The 15223-nt window shown below is 42.7% G+C and overlaps 1 protein-coding gene and 1 long non-coding RNA gene across 2 annotated transcripts in view; one reads left to right on the forward strand and one right to left on the reverse strand.

Moving 5' to 3' along the window:
* The window catches only part of myom1b (myomesin 1b), a gene marked incomplete at its 5' end in the record, with an annotated part of 87223 nt that overhangs the window by 55594 nt on the left and 16406 nt on the right, over positions 1-15223 (reverse strand). Inside the window, 4 exons of the mRNA XM_084326431.1 lie at positions 9018-9179; positions 10151-10312; positions 13947-13988; positions 14719-14807. Of these exons, the coding sequence (XP_084182557.1) occupies positions 9018-9179; positions 10151-10312; positions 13947-13988; positions 14719-14807 (455 nt within the window). The remainder of the gene's footprint in view (positions 1-9017; positions 9180-10150; positions 10313-13946; positions 13989-14718; positions 14808-15223) is intronic.
* On the forward strand, positions 4922-6384 carry LOC311238392. Its single transcript, XR_014620358.1, has 3 exons — positions 4922-5468; positions 5758-5817; positions 5918-6384. It is a non-coding gene; the product is annotated as an uncharacterized lncRNA (long non-coding RNA).

Raw genomic sequence — 15223 nt, forward strand, 5'->3', positions numbered from 1 at the left:
ATGCAATGAATCTACACACAAGCCTGGGGCGCTCCAGACTTGTGGTGGTCCTGATGGTTCGCCCGTTGGTGCCATGTATGCCCGGTCAGTAATCCAATGAATTTGGGCGGTGCACAGTGGCACAGTGATTAGCACTGTTTCCTCACAGCAAGAAGGTCCTGGGTTCAAACCCCAGCAGTGGTTAACACTGTTGCCTCACAGCAAGAAGATCCTGGGTTCAAACCCCAGCAGTGGTTAACACTGTTGCCTCACAGCAAGAAGGTCCTGGGTTCAAACCCCACCCGTGGTTAACACTGTTGCCTCACAGCAAGAAGATCCTGGGTTCAAACCCCAGCAGTGGTTAACACTGTTGCCTCACAGCAAGAAGGTCCTGGGTTCAAACCCCAGCAGTGGTTAACACTGTTTCCTCACAGCAAGAAGGTCCTGGGTTCAAACCCCAGCAGTGGTTAACACTGTTTCCTCACAGCAAGAAGGTCCTGGGTTCAAACCCCACCCGTGGTTAACACTGTTGCCTCACAGCAAGAAGGTCCTGGGTTCAAACCCCAGCAGTGGTTAACACTGTTGCCTCACAGCAAGAAGATCCTGGGTTCAAACCCCAGCAGTGGTTAACACTGTTGCCTCACAGCAAGAAGGTCCTGGGTTCAAACCCCAGCAGTGGTTAACACTGTTGCCTCACAGCAAGAAGGTCCTGGGTTCAAACCCCACCCGTGGTTAACACTGTTGCCTCACAGCGAGAAGGTCCTGGGTTCAAACCCCACCCGTGGTTAACACTGTTGCCTCACAGCAAGAAGGTCCTGGGTTCAAACCCCACCCGTGGTTAACACTGTTGCCTCACAGCAAGAAGATCCTGGGTTCAAACCCCAGCAGTGGTTAACACTGTTGCCTCACAGCAAGAAGGTCCTGGGTTCAAACCCCACCCGTGGTTAACACTGTTGCCTCACAGCAAGAAGATCCTGGGTTCAAACCCCAGCAGTGGTTAACACTGTTGCCTCACAGCAAGAAGGTCCTGGGTTCAAACCCCAGCAGTGGTTAACACTGTTGCCTCAAACCCCAGCAGGGGGCTTTTCTGCATGTTCTTCCCGTGTTCACGTGGGTTTCCTCTGGGTACTCCGGTTTCCTCCCACGCTTAAGACATGCATGTTAGGTTTCCTGCCACTGCCCTTGATCAAGGTACTAGCGTTACAACTGGAGCTGGTCCCCCGGGCACCACACTGTGTGGCTGCTGCCCCACTGCTCCCAAATAGTTAGGATGGGCCAAATGCAGAGAACATAATTCAGGGTAAAGTAAACTTAACATATATTTCACCAGGTAAGTAAATTTTTACGCCAGCTCAGTGTAAGGCCGATTTGGGTCCAAAGGTTTAAATGTGCTCAGTATAGACCACTGCACTTCCGCGTTACATTGAGCTACGGCTATGGGGGTGCGGGAGACATGATCCAATATACTTTTATACGCCTACTGTCTCCTGAACACGGAGAGACCAATTCCAAGTCGATCGGCACTTTCTCGGCCGAGCTATAGTCACTTTTCCGCACCTACTCCCGAACTCCGCATGCGCAGATGGATCAACCTAGATCTCTGGACAATCCAGAGAGACTCCGTGGGCAATCTGCGCATGCGGAGTTCGGGAGTAGGTGCGGAAAAGTGACTCTAGCTCGGCTGAGAAAGTGCAGACCGACTTGTGATTGGTCTCTCCGTGTTCAGGAGACTCAGGCGTATAAAAGTCTATCGGATCATGTTCCCACAGCCGTAGCCACAACCACTTAATGTCAAGGCTCTCTTCCACATTCATTCATTTTCTCCCCCCGCTCTCTCTCCCATGATTTCAGAATACCGGAAGTGTTGCGGTGGACTATAGAGTAAATATACACTGTGACTTTCTTGTATTTTCTTGTTAAACGCTAGCATGTCGTACTGTGGCCCTTGCTGAACCCTGTGGCTCCGTGGCCAGAATGATGCCATGCCAGGAATGTGCCCAGACGACGGCCCCGGGGGCAGGGGGACAGAATTAGCCGCAGCCTGAGGGTGAAAGTGGATCGGAGAGCAGGCTCTTAAAGAGACACACAACACGTGGCTGTGGTCGAAGACAGGGGCTATAGCAGGGATTTAGCTACACTCACATGGTATTCCATAGCCATAAAGTAATACCATAACATAATGTATGTAAACTTTCCGTGTAAGTATACGCATGGATGTGGTCAGAGGTGACATTTGGGACATTACTTAAAGGAATAGTTGTGATTTTCTGAACCCTTGACCTATTTGCTAATTACCAATGATGTTGTCAATCGGTAGAATCCTTTTCTCAGCACAATCCATGCTGTTCCTCATACTAGCTCTGGATAGTTGGCCACAAAGCAACGCAAAGTCAATGGGGTCAAGTGCCTGTCTGTACAAGCTGACTGAGGACAACAGAAATCTACTTCACGCTATGTGGAGTAGATTTCAGTGGTCTTCAGTCAGCATTTACAGACAGGAGCTCGACAGACGGGAGCTTGACAGACAGAACGTTGCATTGCTTTGTGGCTAACTAACTGGAGCTAGCATGAGGAACAGCATGGATCACGCTGAGAGAGGATTATTCCGATTGAAAACATAATTCGCAAATAGGACGAGGGGTCTAAAAATCTGAACTATCCCTTTAAGGACAACATCTGTGGCAGCTTTTTCCGTCATAATCCAACAATAAAAGCCCAACATAGTACAATGACATCGTATAGTCCACAGGGAGCAGCCACAGGTGGACATTCCTTGTGGTAAACTCAGGAACTGGATTACCGTTGATACAGGAGTGGCTTAACCAAAAAGCCTGAAGGGGTTTAACATTCACAACTTCTCACGTCACATCGTGATAGCATGACATCTACCTAAAGTTGTACTTAAAATATGTTTCCAACAACATTTTAAGCAGTATGTTTGATGATATCACATTGCTGGATCTTGAGTCATATTTGATCTGCGACAGATGTGAAGCCTATCCAGGGATCCTGCATGTGATTAGCTTCACTAATGAATTGAACGCTTGAATTTGAATAATTCTTATTATATATGTGCAGATTTTTTTTTATTTAGGGAAGGCAGAGCCTTTTCTAGCCTTCTAGAAAACAATAATACAAATAAATTAATTAATTAATTAAAACAATAGTGTGGACGTAATAGGTCCTTATGGCAAATTTGTTCTCCACAAGTAGCCACATCTCTGTATATAATTTTTGTGACAATGGATCAGGATTATAAGAAAATGTAACGTTTGGCCACATGGTGGTGCTAGAGGAAAGGCCAAAATCAACATTGTTCTTCCTTTAGGTGTCATGAATGTGCCCAGCTAATTTGAAACAATTTGAATGAAAGCTATTGGAGTCGTCATGTTCACACCCTTGACCTGCGTCGCTGGAGGCTGACGACACTGACGTCTCAGGATATAACTAGGCCCAGAGAGGTGAGATCTACTTTAAATATACCCAGAGAAAGAAGTAGGTATAGATTCCTTGAACCTGTTTATATTCTCAACTACCACCGATTAGATTCGATTACTGTAGATTAGATTCAAATGTATATTTGTCATTGTACAGCACAAGTACAGTACAATGAGAAGAAGTTGGCATCTAACCAGAGTGCAAATGTAACAGTAAAGTGCGTTAACAATATACAATGTACAGGTGATTCAACTGGAGTATATGTACATGAGTAGTACTACTGAGTAATAATGCTAATCAGATGTATGTACAGTGTTATAGTATTATTATGTACAATGATATAGGTATAAAGACACTGAGGTAGTAAGTCATACTAGCCAGTAGGGCTGTCCCCGACTAAGGATTTGGAATGGATGGTCGACTAGGATTGGCCAAAATTTGCCGTTAGTCGACTATTGGTCGACGTAATTTTATTTATTTATTTTTTACTTTTGTTATCATTCCATTTGGGCTGTGGGGGGTGCTTAATGTCTGAAGGAGTCGACTGAAGGCTTCTTGTCCTCTGCAAAAGCATGCAATTGGTCCACTGATGGATACATCTTGATATTTGTCTAGTCTAGTGTGTTCATTAGATGGGTGAAATCCTCTTTCAGTGCCTCTGTGCCTGTTTTCGTAGGCAGTTAGCCTCTGGTATGCGTGCGTTAACCAAGCTTCTAGGCCTCTTTTCTTCTGGAAAGAATGATAATTTTTGTATTATTTTTTTTATTATATTTGACTAAGAGGTTGGCCAGTCGACTACGGCCCCTTTCGACCGATTAGTCGACTAATCGATTAATAGGGGTCAGCCCTACTAGCCAGTGGTATAACTACTATAACTAGTAAGAGTAGGTAAGGGATATAAAGACAAAACAGATATTCAGAGAAGAGACAAGTCTCTGGGGTCCTACAGTAGGAGACGTCCAATTTACGGTCACGTCACATTCAGGCACTGTGACTATCCATTGTTATCTGGAGTTATCTGGAGTTATCTGGAGTTATCTGGAGTCAGGGTGTCAGGCTCGTGTGACGCTGACCTTGATCAACTTCACATGACAGTCTAGGCCCTGTCCACACAAGCGTTTGGATTTAATATAACCGAAGTTTGAAAAAATAAAACTCCGTCCACACGGTGAACACAGGTGAACAACCGTGTATAACTGCGTACTCACGGCAGAGCTGGGAACCCTGATGTAAACAAGACGAAAGTCTTTCTCTGGTCTGCATCCCCTTAACAATTGTGTGTATTGAGCTGTACTGTATTGTACCCATTCTGCAATCTGTTAATAAAGTTTTCAATCAATCAATCAATCAGCAACCGATACATTTAGTACAATGTAATACAATGCCAAAGCAGTAGGCGGCGATGTTGTTCAGACATGAAGGCCATCTCAACCAATCAGAAGGGCTTAGCGTTACCGGAACTGAACTGAAGCGCCGAATACAAAACATCCCTCCTGCTCACAGCCAAAACAAACATTCTACAGCTATCAACGAACATGGCAGCAGCACAAAAATCTTTCCTGTGGACCGACAGTGAGGTCGAACTACTCCTGAGTATCACGAACGAGTACAAGGTGAATAAGATAACAGAATCCGTCGACTGGGAGTCCGTACAAAGCAAGTATGCGGACATTTTAGCGTTATTCCTCGAGCAGTATCGCTGTGAAACGGACTCCGACTTTCCACACAAGAAGGAGGACATCACCAAGGCAGTACTAATTAACAAGCTCAAACAAATAAAGTTGAAATATCGAGGAGCAGTTGACAAAGGTACCAGGAGTGGCTTTGGAAGAGTGGTCTTCTTGTATTTTGAACTTTGTGAGCAAGTGTGGGGTGGGTCGCCTGCGACCACTGCCCTTCCATCGGGAATCGAAACGGCTGATTTCATTGTACCAGAAGATAGTACTACAGAGGCTTCTGAAACAGCCGAACAGGAGATTGAAGAAGCATCAGATTCGCCAGAACCAGGGCTCAGTAACCTTGTGGTGAGACAAAAAAGGGATCTATTACAGGTAGCTATTACTATATGCTTGCTCCAATGTACAGTTTCTTCCCCCTCAAATGTATACTCTCTTTGTAAACTCTTGTTTTTTGTACTCAAACAGTCTGTATCTGTAGATCTGGTATGTCATAAATGTCTAGATGTAACAGTACTGTCTATCCGTATGTCATATATGTTATGATTAATTGAAATGGGGGACCCTGATGTAAACGAGACTAAATGAAATGACCAAATGCCAATGACCTGATTTATGTGGTTTACAATTAGCCTAATTTCTTTCTATCTTTTTATCCCCAAAGGCAAGACTCCAAGGACACAGACAGGATCGCCTGAAAAGAAAGCTTTCTGCTGACACACAGGTAATCATCATTGGTGATAAAGCAGAAATGTTCTGTGTAACAGATGTGAAATGTGCACAGTGGTCTTAACTTAAATTTAAATACAATTCTGATTCGACAGCTCCAGCATGCGATCGAGGAAGACGTCAAGGCCAAGAAAAGGATCATTGACCTACTCGAGGCGTCTGAGTTGCAGTCAAATGAAAATATGAGGAGTATGGCAAATACCCTAGATACAAATATGAAGAGCATGGCAAATACCCTAGCGACACTGACCAGGTCCATTGTAGAAGGAATTGCGTTGATGAGACAATCCAATATGCAACATGCACCTCAACTCTTCAACATGGCACCACAACATCATAGTGGTCACACACATTATGGAAGCCGCTATGACCCAGTGAAATGTCAGAGAGGGTAAACAAACAGTAAGCTGTGACCAGCTGCGCTACACTAACGCATCAACAAACTAAATACTAAACGCTACTGTAGCCCTGCAAAGCTAAATAATGTAGTGGTGTGGTATTCATCATGTATTAACCTTGTATTCATCACGTCTTCATCATGTATTCCTCATGTCTCCATCATGTATTCACCACATCTGTGTCATGTATTCACCATGTCTTCATAATTTATAAATCACATCTTCATCATGTCTTCATCGTGTATTCATCATGTATCTCCTATTCAAACGGACCATCTCCTACATCAATGTGATTCACTTTAAAGGGGAATGCCACCCATTTTAAGAATTCACATGCTCACAAATCAGAGCATGCAACCCTCCAATAAGTGATGTCACTGGGATGTAAAATCTGGGGCTGCTCCATAGACAAGTATAAATTTCGCAGAGTAAATTTTACTCAAACTGAGTACATTTTACTCAAACTGAGTACAATTGTACTCACTTGGGCTCAAATGGACTCAGTTTGAGTAAAATTTACTCTGCGAAATCTACTGTGTAGAAAGGTACGCTCAGTGCCACCCAGGGTTAGAAATTAACATTTTTTTTCAAGGGCATTTTTTGCCCCCCTTAATTGATTTTCGGGGGCTTTTTTTGTATTTCTGGGGCACTGAATTTTTATGATAAACGGTAGGTGTGGGACGGTTCACAAAATGGACGGTTCGGTTCGTATCACGGTTTTGGGGGTCACGGTTTTCGGTTCGGTTCGATATACGTTAATTTTTATTAAAAAAAAATAACACTCAAATCTAAACATGCTTCTCATTTATATATATATATATATATATATATATATATATATATATATATATATATAAAAAAGTTTACAGTGTTTACAGCCTTAAATAATGTTTGGCACACAAAGACCGAACTGACTGAAAAATATAGGCTACATTTGTCAAAGTATTAACTTAGTGCAAACAAACAATATGCTCAGCCAGCACTAGACTTTCCTTTCTATAATATAAACACAAAAAAACAATGTCAACCATGTTTAAATTCCCTGATTGTCAGTTCTTAATGGAAAGATTCGTTTTCTGCTTGAAATTATTATGTATCTCTACATTTATTTAGACTAACATTATTTAAATATTGAGTGCAACTGTGGTGGATTACGTAATTCGTTGAGTTGGAACTATCTATGGGTTGGCGCCGGGTCCCCACGGACATTTTAGCGTGTGGCACCTTCAGCTCCGGTAACGTTAGGAGGAGTTCATAACATCAACAAGCAGCGCGAAAGCGGCAATAGTCCCGGTTGGAGTTAGTAAAACACAGTTGTATGTTAGCCTTCTTGGATGTTGAATAAACGCCTATCATTGTCTTTAAACACCCCGCCTCTCAGACTCTCATTCCCTCCTCTGCTAGCTTGTAGCTACGATAACATTTCATTGACTGTATTAGCTACCATAGTTAAAACGTGCGTTGTGTTGTACAAACTGCTACCGTTATAGCAAGATGTGTGTAGGCCTATGTAATGTTAATGGCTATGTTTTTAAAGTCGTAATGAAGATTGATTTAGATTGTGCTTGCCATTTGTACACAAACTGACTAGCACCTGGCTCCGCCAAATGAATTTTTTTATTTGTGAGTCATCTGAACCGTACGATACACAGACACTCCATTACCGGATAAATATATATATATAATTAGTAAACTGTCTGGGGCATTTTGTGCCCCCCTTAACTGATTTTCAAGGGCATTTTGTCCATTTTCAAGGGCATTATGCCCCAAGCCCCCGTTAATTTCGAACCCTGGTGCTACCAGGCGACACACAGACAGACAAACACAAACACACTGACCGGCAGATACACTGACCGCTCTCCTATTGTAGTTTTTAAGATTAGCATGCTAATGCTATATGGTAATAAGAAGCATAGGAAGCATAGGAAGGATGTTAGGAAGGGTGATAGGAAGCATATGAAGGGTGATATGAAGCATAGGAAGGGTGATAGGAAGCATAGGGAGGATGTTAGGAAGCACTTGTGAAGAGTCAGAAATGACTGAACTGTCCTGGAGCACAGGAAGAACATACTGACTGAACTGTCCTGAGACACAGGAAGAACATACTGACTGAACTGTCCTGAGACACAGGAAGAACATACTGACTGAACTGTCCTGAGACACAGGAAGAACATACTGACTGAACTGTCCTGAGACACAGGAAGAACATACTGACTGAACTGTCCTGAGACACAGGAAGAACATACTGACTGAACTGTCCTGAGACACAGGAAGAACATACTGACTGAACTGTCCTCAGGAAGAACATAATAACAACTGTCCTGGGGCACAGGAAGAACATATTGACTGAACTGTCCTGGGGCACAGGAAGAACATACTGACTGAACTGTCCTGGGGCACAGGAAGAACATACTGACTGAACTGTCCTGGAGCACAGGAAGAACATACTGACTGAACTGTCCTGGGGCACAGGAAGAACATACTGACTGAACTGTCCTGGGGCACAGGAAGAACATACTGACTGAACTGTCCTGGAGCACAGGAAGAACATACTGACTGAACTGTCCTGGGGCACAGGAAGAACATACTGACTGAACTGTCCTGGGGCACAGGAAGAACATACTGACTGAACTGCCCTGTAGCACAGGAGGAACATATGTGAATTCTTAAAATGGGTAGCATTCCTCTTAAAGTTCTCACAACATTGAAAATACAAATCAAACCAGGTGTTTATACAGCAAGACCACGATCACGTCGTCTGAAATGGTCAGTGTTTAGGTTAGGAAGACGGGCGTACCTCTGACGAAGACGTATGCAGAGTAGGTCTCGTATCCAGACTTGGTGGTGACGCGCAGGGTGTAGAGGCCCTCGTCCTCCTTGTTGAGGTGGGTGAAGGTGAGGGTGGCCCTGTCTCCGCTCCAGTGCATGATGCTCCACTTAGAGGGATTCAGAAGGACATCTGGAAGACATCGACCATGAGCACAGTGACCGACATGCATCACTCAAATGCACACCCAGCGAACACACAGGCTGGCTAGACTGGAGTATTTGAAATATCTTTGTATTTGAAAACATTTATTCAACGGCACTCATTTAAAGGTGCTGTTTATAATTTTATAATCACCTAGATCCCTGATTTGTACATCCCCATGTGGGGTATCATTGGAAAGCCTCACTCATTGGCTACACCCCTGTCCAATAATTTTAGAGATCGCCAAATGATTGATGGAGCTAGAGCCCCGGGAGTCTGTGTTGTATTTGTACAACATTGTGTACTTCGGCGCACGCCTCACACATCGGCATGTAACTCGAGAACCGCTGAACGGATTTTGTCACCTGAAATGGCTATCAGACAGGCAACAAATAGGGCTTTAATTCGATATATATATATATTGTATTAAAAAATATGCACACCCGAGCCGCTAGAGGTTGCCAAAGTGCAACGTCCCCAATGTGGGCCCTCGCATGTTAAGAGGTATAAATTATCTAATGGTTCTCACTTTTTTGGATTCAATTCAATCCAGGAGGGATGTGCAGAAAGAGAAATTTCAGTTCCCAAGTCAAAAACTATACTTGCAGTATAGTATTTTTGGTACTTCTTATGTGCTTTCATGTACTAATTCAAAGCACATGTTTAGTATGACAGTCATTAATATGCTGAAAGTGTAATATAAGTACATTAAAAAAAAAAAAAAAATTAGATGTTAAGTTGTACTCCAGTAAAATCATTAAATATGTACTATTTTGGCACGCAAAAGTAAAAAATTACGTGTTTAGAAAATGTCATATATAATTTTTTTTATATAGAAAAATACAATACATATTGAAAAATATAGAATAAAAAGTATATATATATCTTCACACTCACAAATATGAAAGTCGCCCAATAAGAGACCGGTGTTTGTTCTACATCATGAACACTTTACCCACCGTCTCTGTACCACTGGATCTCCGGCTGGTAGCGGTGCAGCGAGGGGGAGATGATGACGGTGCAGCCCAGGCTCATGGTCTCTCCCTCACGTCCGAACGACACGCTGAACTTGTCCATGATGTGGGTCTGGAAGGTGATGCCATACTCAGACACCACGCCCTCTGCCGGAGGGAGCGAGGGACACGTTGGGGGGTCAGGGTTCGTGTTGTTGTGTTGAACGTCACGCAGCGGTGAATATACTCACTGAATGCAAACCTCACACAGACAGAGGTGGATTATTTTAAGCAACAATGTGTAATCGTGGCACCTGCTGGCCACGAGTGGTACTGTCTCTATGTTTTCAATACATTTCCCATGAGCTTCTTTGCTCCGTCTTAAAGGAACACGCCAACATTGTGAAAAATTAGCTTACAGTCTTCTCCAGAGTCAGACAAGAAGATCGATACCAATCCAGCTGCAAGCTAGTCTAGTTTAGCATAAATTAATGGTAGCAGATATGGACCTAGCTAGCTGTTGGCCAAAAACACTGCTCCCAGAGTTGTAAGCTAGTGGTCCGTATCCGCTTCCATTCATTTGTGCTAAGCTAGCTTGCAGCCAGATAGCTTTCAACTGAACGCATAGAGAGGAAATGAGTATCTATCTTCTTGTCTGACTCTGGAGAAGATGGTGAGCGCAATTCCCATTATGTTGGCGTGTTCCTTTAACCTGTGTGCTTTCTTTGTTTGTATGGAGAATTTCTGCAGAGCGAAATCTTGGTTTCCTGGCGGTCTAGGTGGCTGCACATTTGTTTCCGCATTCTGTTCCGCAAAGAAGCTATCGCGTCTCGTTCGTTCCGGGCATAATTAATTAAAAGAAAGATTACACATTGTCACTTTAATATAAAGTGGGACATATACAAGGTTTAGACAGTAAGAGAGGGTCCAGGGCATAGCCCGTCCCACAACATCGTGTTGCTTCCCAATAAGGAACCAAGAGAAAGACGTGATGAGACACTCTTTCGACAGACAGGGATTCACTGGACGTAGAAGAACATTATACAGCAGACTGAAGAGACACCATGAAGACTAGAAGAGTGACAAGACAGGTGTTCACAAACACAGTGTGGGAGAAGGTGGGCGGCACGCGTTCATGCACAACACAGTGATCCACACAGAACACCACCCTATTTGGAGAAAAATATCCTGTAAAACCATATGTTTTCAAATGAGTTCCATATTCATGTGAATGTGTGATCGGGATATGTCCTTCACATTTAAAAAGAACTATTGCTTTTTGCATGTTGTGTTTTTTACATTACACATTACATTTACAGTACACATTACAAACAACATAGCTGGAATCAAACGGTGAATAATTTCTAAAATCGAAAATGTAGGCCTACTTTGTAAATAAATAACCATTCACAAATCAATGCATGCAATCTACACCCAAAGCTCTACTAAAGTAGACATGTACAACGTTTTAAGATGGCCCTCAATTAAGCCGGTACACACATATTTAGCAAATGTGTTCCTCATTTACACATTTGCATACATTCACATTCTAATAGCCGGCCCTCTGGAGAACATCGGTGCCGGGACGGCAAGAAATCGGCTTAATCGGCTCAAGAAATCTAGCTGTGTTCCTTTACAGCACAGGTACATATACAACACTGCATACTTATAACCTTGTAGTACAACATTTACGGTGAAAAGCACTACATTTCCAAACAGATGCACAAGGGTGAGGTCATGCATAGATAGAGAGGCAATCAGTGGCAAACCAGCCTCCAGAGGTCCTGTTACCTTCACTCTTCCCTGCATTTGCAGCAGCGACAGCAGCATCAAGAGATAACAGATAAGCCGTTAATGCAGTTAGCACCTATTCATAGTATTCCATTACAGACATCTTGCTTGGCAAACATCGGTTATAAAAGAATAACGGGTGATTAGCCTTGAATAACAATCGTGGCCAATAAGCTGTGGCATTGGGCCAAAATATTATTGGTTGGTGTAAAATGTCATGGAAATACTATGAATAGCACCCCCCCCCCCTCCGCACCCCGGTGCAACCCCCCTCCCACACACACACCCCTTAACCCTCAAATCTGCTCCAGCATGGATGATGTTAATAGTACATGTGACGTCGTACATCAGACCGGCAAGTCCGGGTAACAAACAATGATGAATTGAAAATGGGGGACCCTGATGTAAACAAGACGAAAGTCTTTCTCTGGTCTGCATCCCCTTAACAATTGTGTGTATTGAGCCGTACTGTATTGTACCCATTCTGCAATCTGTTAATAAAGTTTTCAATCAATCAATCAATCAATCAATCAGTCTAAGCCATGTTTATTCCCCCAAAATGGGCATGGCGCAACCAAAATAGAGTCGTGGCGATCCAAATTCACTTCGATTGACGTATTGCCGGTCTGATGTATAGACGCCGTTGTATCAAACGGGTTCCTCTGAAAACGAGTCCCTTGGGGGAGCAAGCTAGTTTTATATTTATTGTTATAACACTAGCAAGCTGGATGAGTTGGAGCAAAACGGACTAACCATAAACAAGCTTGTTTAGCGGCCATAATCCTTCGACATCCAAACAGAAGCTTTATCACAGCCTCGCTGAACAGAATAGAAAGACTTTAGCTTAGAGCTAATCGCGATTAGCATAGCTATCGTCAGTTAATGTTTGCTACTCAATATTTCAGTTAACTTTCGCTTCAGGCATTCATCTGAATGTCATGCTGATGATTCCCTGCATTGTATGGTCTGTGTATAGCCTAAATACTGAGTAAAAAGAAAATTGAACTTCTGTTGTCAGAGAGGATATGGCAAAGCTCCTGTATTTTGCTGGTCAATGTAGCTTGGTTTCTGGCAGACAAAACGATTGTCAGGACATATTTATATCCTATTTATTTCCATGAATTGAATACATATGTGTCATGGCTTAAGAAGAGCCAGCTCTCAGAGCTAGGTGGTCTCCTGGCTGGCTGGGCTAATTGTTTCAGCGTGTGATGTCAGAAATATCAGCTCTGATTGGTCTACTTTTCAGAGTGTAATATCAGGGAAATCATCAGCTCTGATTGGTCTACTTTTCAGCGTGTAACATGAGTGAAATCATCAGCTCTGATTGGTCTGCTTTTCAGCGTGTAACATGAGTGAAATCATCAGCTCTGATTGGTCTACTTTTCAGCATGTAACATGAGTGAAATCATCAGCTCTGATTGGTCTACTTTTCAGCGTGTAACATGAGTGAAATCATCAGCTCTGATTGGTCTGCTTTTCAGCGTGTAACATGAGTGAAATCATCAGCTCTGATTGGTCTACTTTTCAGTGTGTAACATGAGTGAAATCATCAGCTCTGATTGGTCTACTTTTCAGTGTGTAACATGAGTGAAATCGTCAGCTCTGATTGGTCTACTTTTCAGTGTGTAACATGAGTGAAATCGTCAGCTCTGATTGGTCTACTTTTCAGTGTGTAACATGAGTGAAATCATCAGCTCTGATTGGTCTACTTTTCAGTGTGTAACAGGAGTGAAATCATCAGCTCTGATTGGTCTACTTTTCAGTATGTAATATCAGGGAAATCATCAGCTCTGATTAGTCTACTTTTCAGTATGTAATATCAGGGAAATCATCAGCTCTGATTGGTCTACTTTTCAGTGTGTGATATAAGGGAAAGCGTCAGTTGTGATTGGTCTACTTTTCAGTGTGTAATATCAGGGAAAGCGTCAGTTGTGATTGGTCTACTTTTGTGGGGACAGACCAATGTTATAAATGGCTTGGCTACACCATAAGAAAGACTCAAACTTACGTCTGGGAGCAGGAAAAGACTCATCCACTTCACCTTTGAATCCTACCAGAAATAACAACAATTTTATTGTGTTAAATATATAATGTAAAAAATATTAGGTATGACATTAGAAATGTATTTGCCCCCCAAAATGTTGTTGGACTAAGCACAATATAATATGTACATAGCTAACATCTTTAACCCAAACTACTTCCACACCTAATAGAGTGGGTCTCTGACTTACATGGTTTAGAAAAGTGCTGACACTTACAACAACAGGTGTGTTTGTGTGATTGTTACAGTGAGTTATAATTGTGACATAAAGGGGCATTTCACCAAAAAAACAATACTGATTTATTTTGCACATAATCTCACACGCATCCCAAAACCATTTCATCTGGGACATTGAATCCTTGTGTTGTGTTAATTAGAGCTCAGTGAAATGATAACGTAGCAATCCCTATAAGACAAGGTGTTGCTATTTTTTTTTATCTACATCATTTCATTAAGCTGTAATTAACACAACACAAGGATTCAATGTCCCCGATGACATCACTGGTGGCCATATTGAAATTAATTTACTTTCAATAACTGTCAAACTAAATCAATGTATGCAAAACTGTGTTTTTACGGATGTGTGAGATTATGTGCAAAATAAATATATTTTTTTGTGAAGTGAGTGACCCTTCAACATGATTTTACAGAGAAAATCTGATCTGTTCAGCCTTTAGCTGTAACCACCACCTGACGTTGGTGTTGTGGTGTAAGCAGTGGTGTTGGTGGTGAAACCTACTCTTGACAATGACAGAGGCAAACGAAGACAGCTCCCCCTTGGAGTTCATGGCGGAAACCCGATACTGCGCCGTGTCATCGAAATCACATCTGAAACAACAAGAGAGCGGCAGGTCATCAATGTCCAGAACGCTCACGTTCTACCTTTTAATAGTTCACGTGTAAAATGCTCTCCCACCCCACAAGCACCCCACCCCCCCAGAACCCTCTCTACCATGTAAATCATACGCAACTACGTGAGGCCTTGCTGATTCCCAGCTGTATACGTACTGCTACGCTTTGCTAGCTTCATATCACAGCTGTATATGTACTGCTACGCTTTGCTAGCTTCATATCACAGCTGTATACGTACTGCTACGCTTTGCTAGCTTCATATCACAGCTGTATACGTACTGCTACGTTTTGCTAGCTTCATATCACAGCTGTATACGTACTTCTACGCTTTGCTAGCTTCATATCACAGCTGTATACGTACTGCTACGCTTTGCTAGCTTCATATCACAGCT

The sequence above is a fragment of the Notolepis coatsorum genome (assembly GCF_963971535.1).
Source record: "Notolepis coatsorum genome assembly, chromosome: 12".
NCBI classification, from domain to species: Eukaryota; Metazoa; Chordata; class Actinopteri; order Aulopiformes; family Paralepididae; genus Notolepis; species Notolepis coatsorum.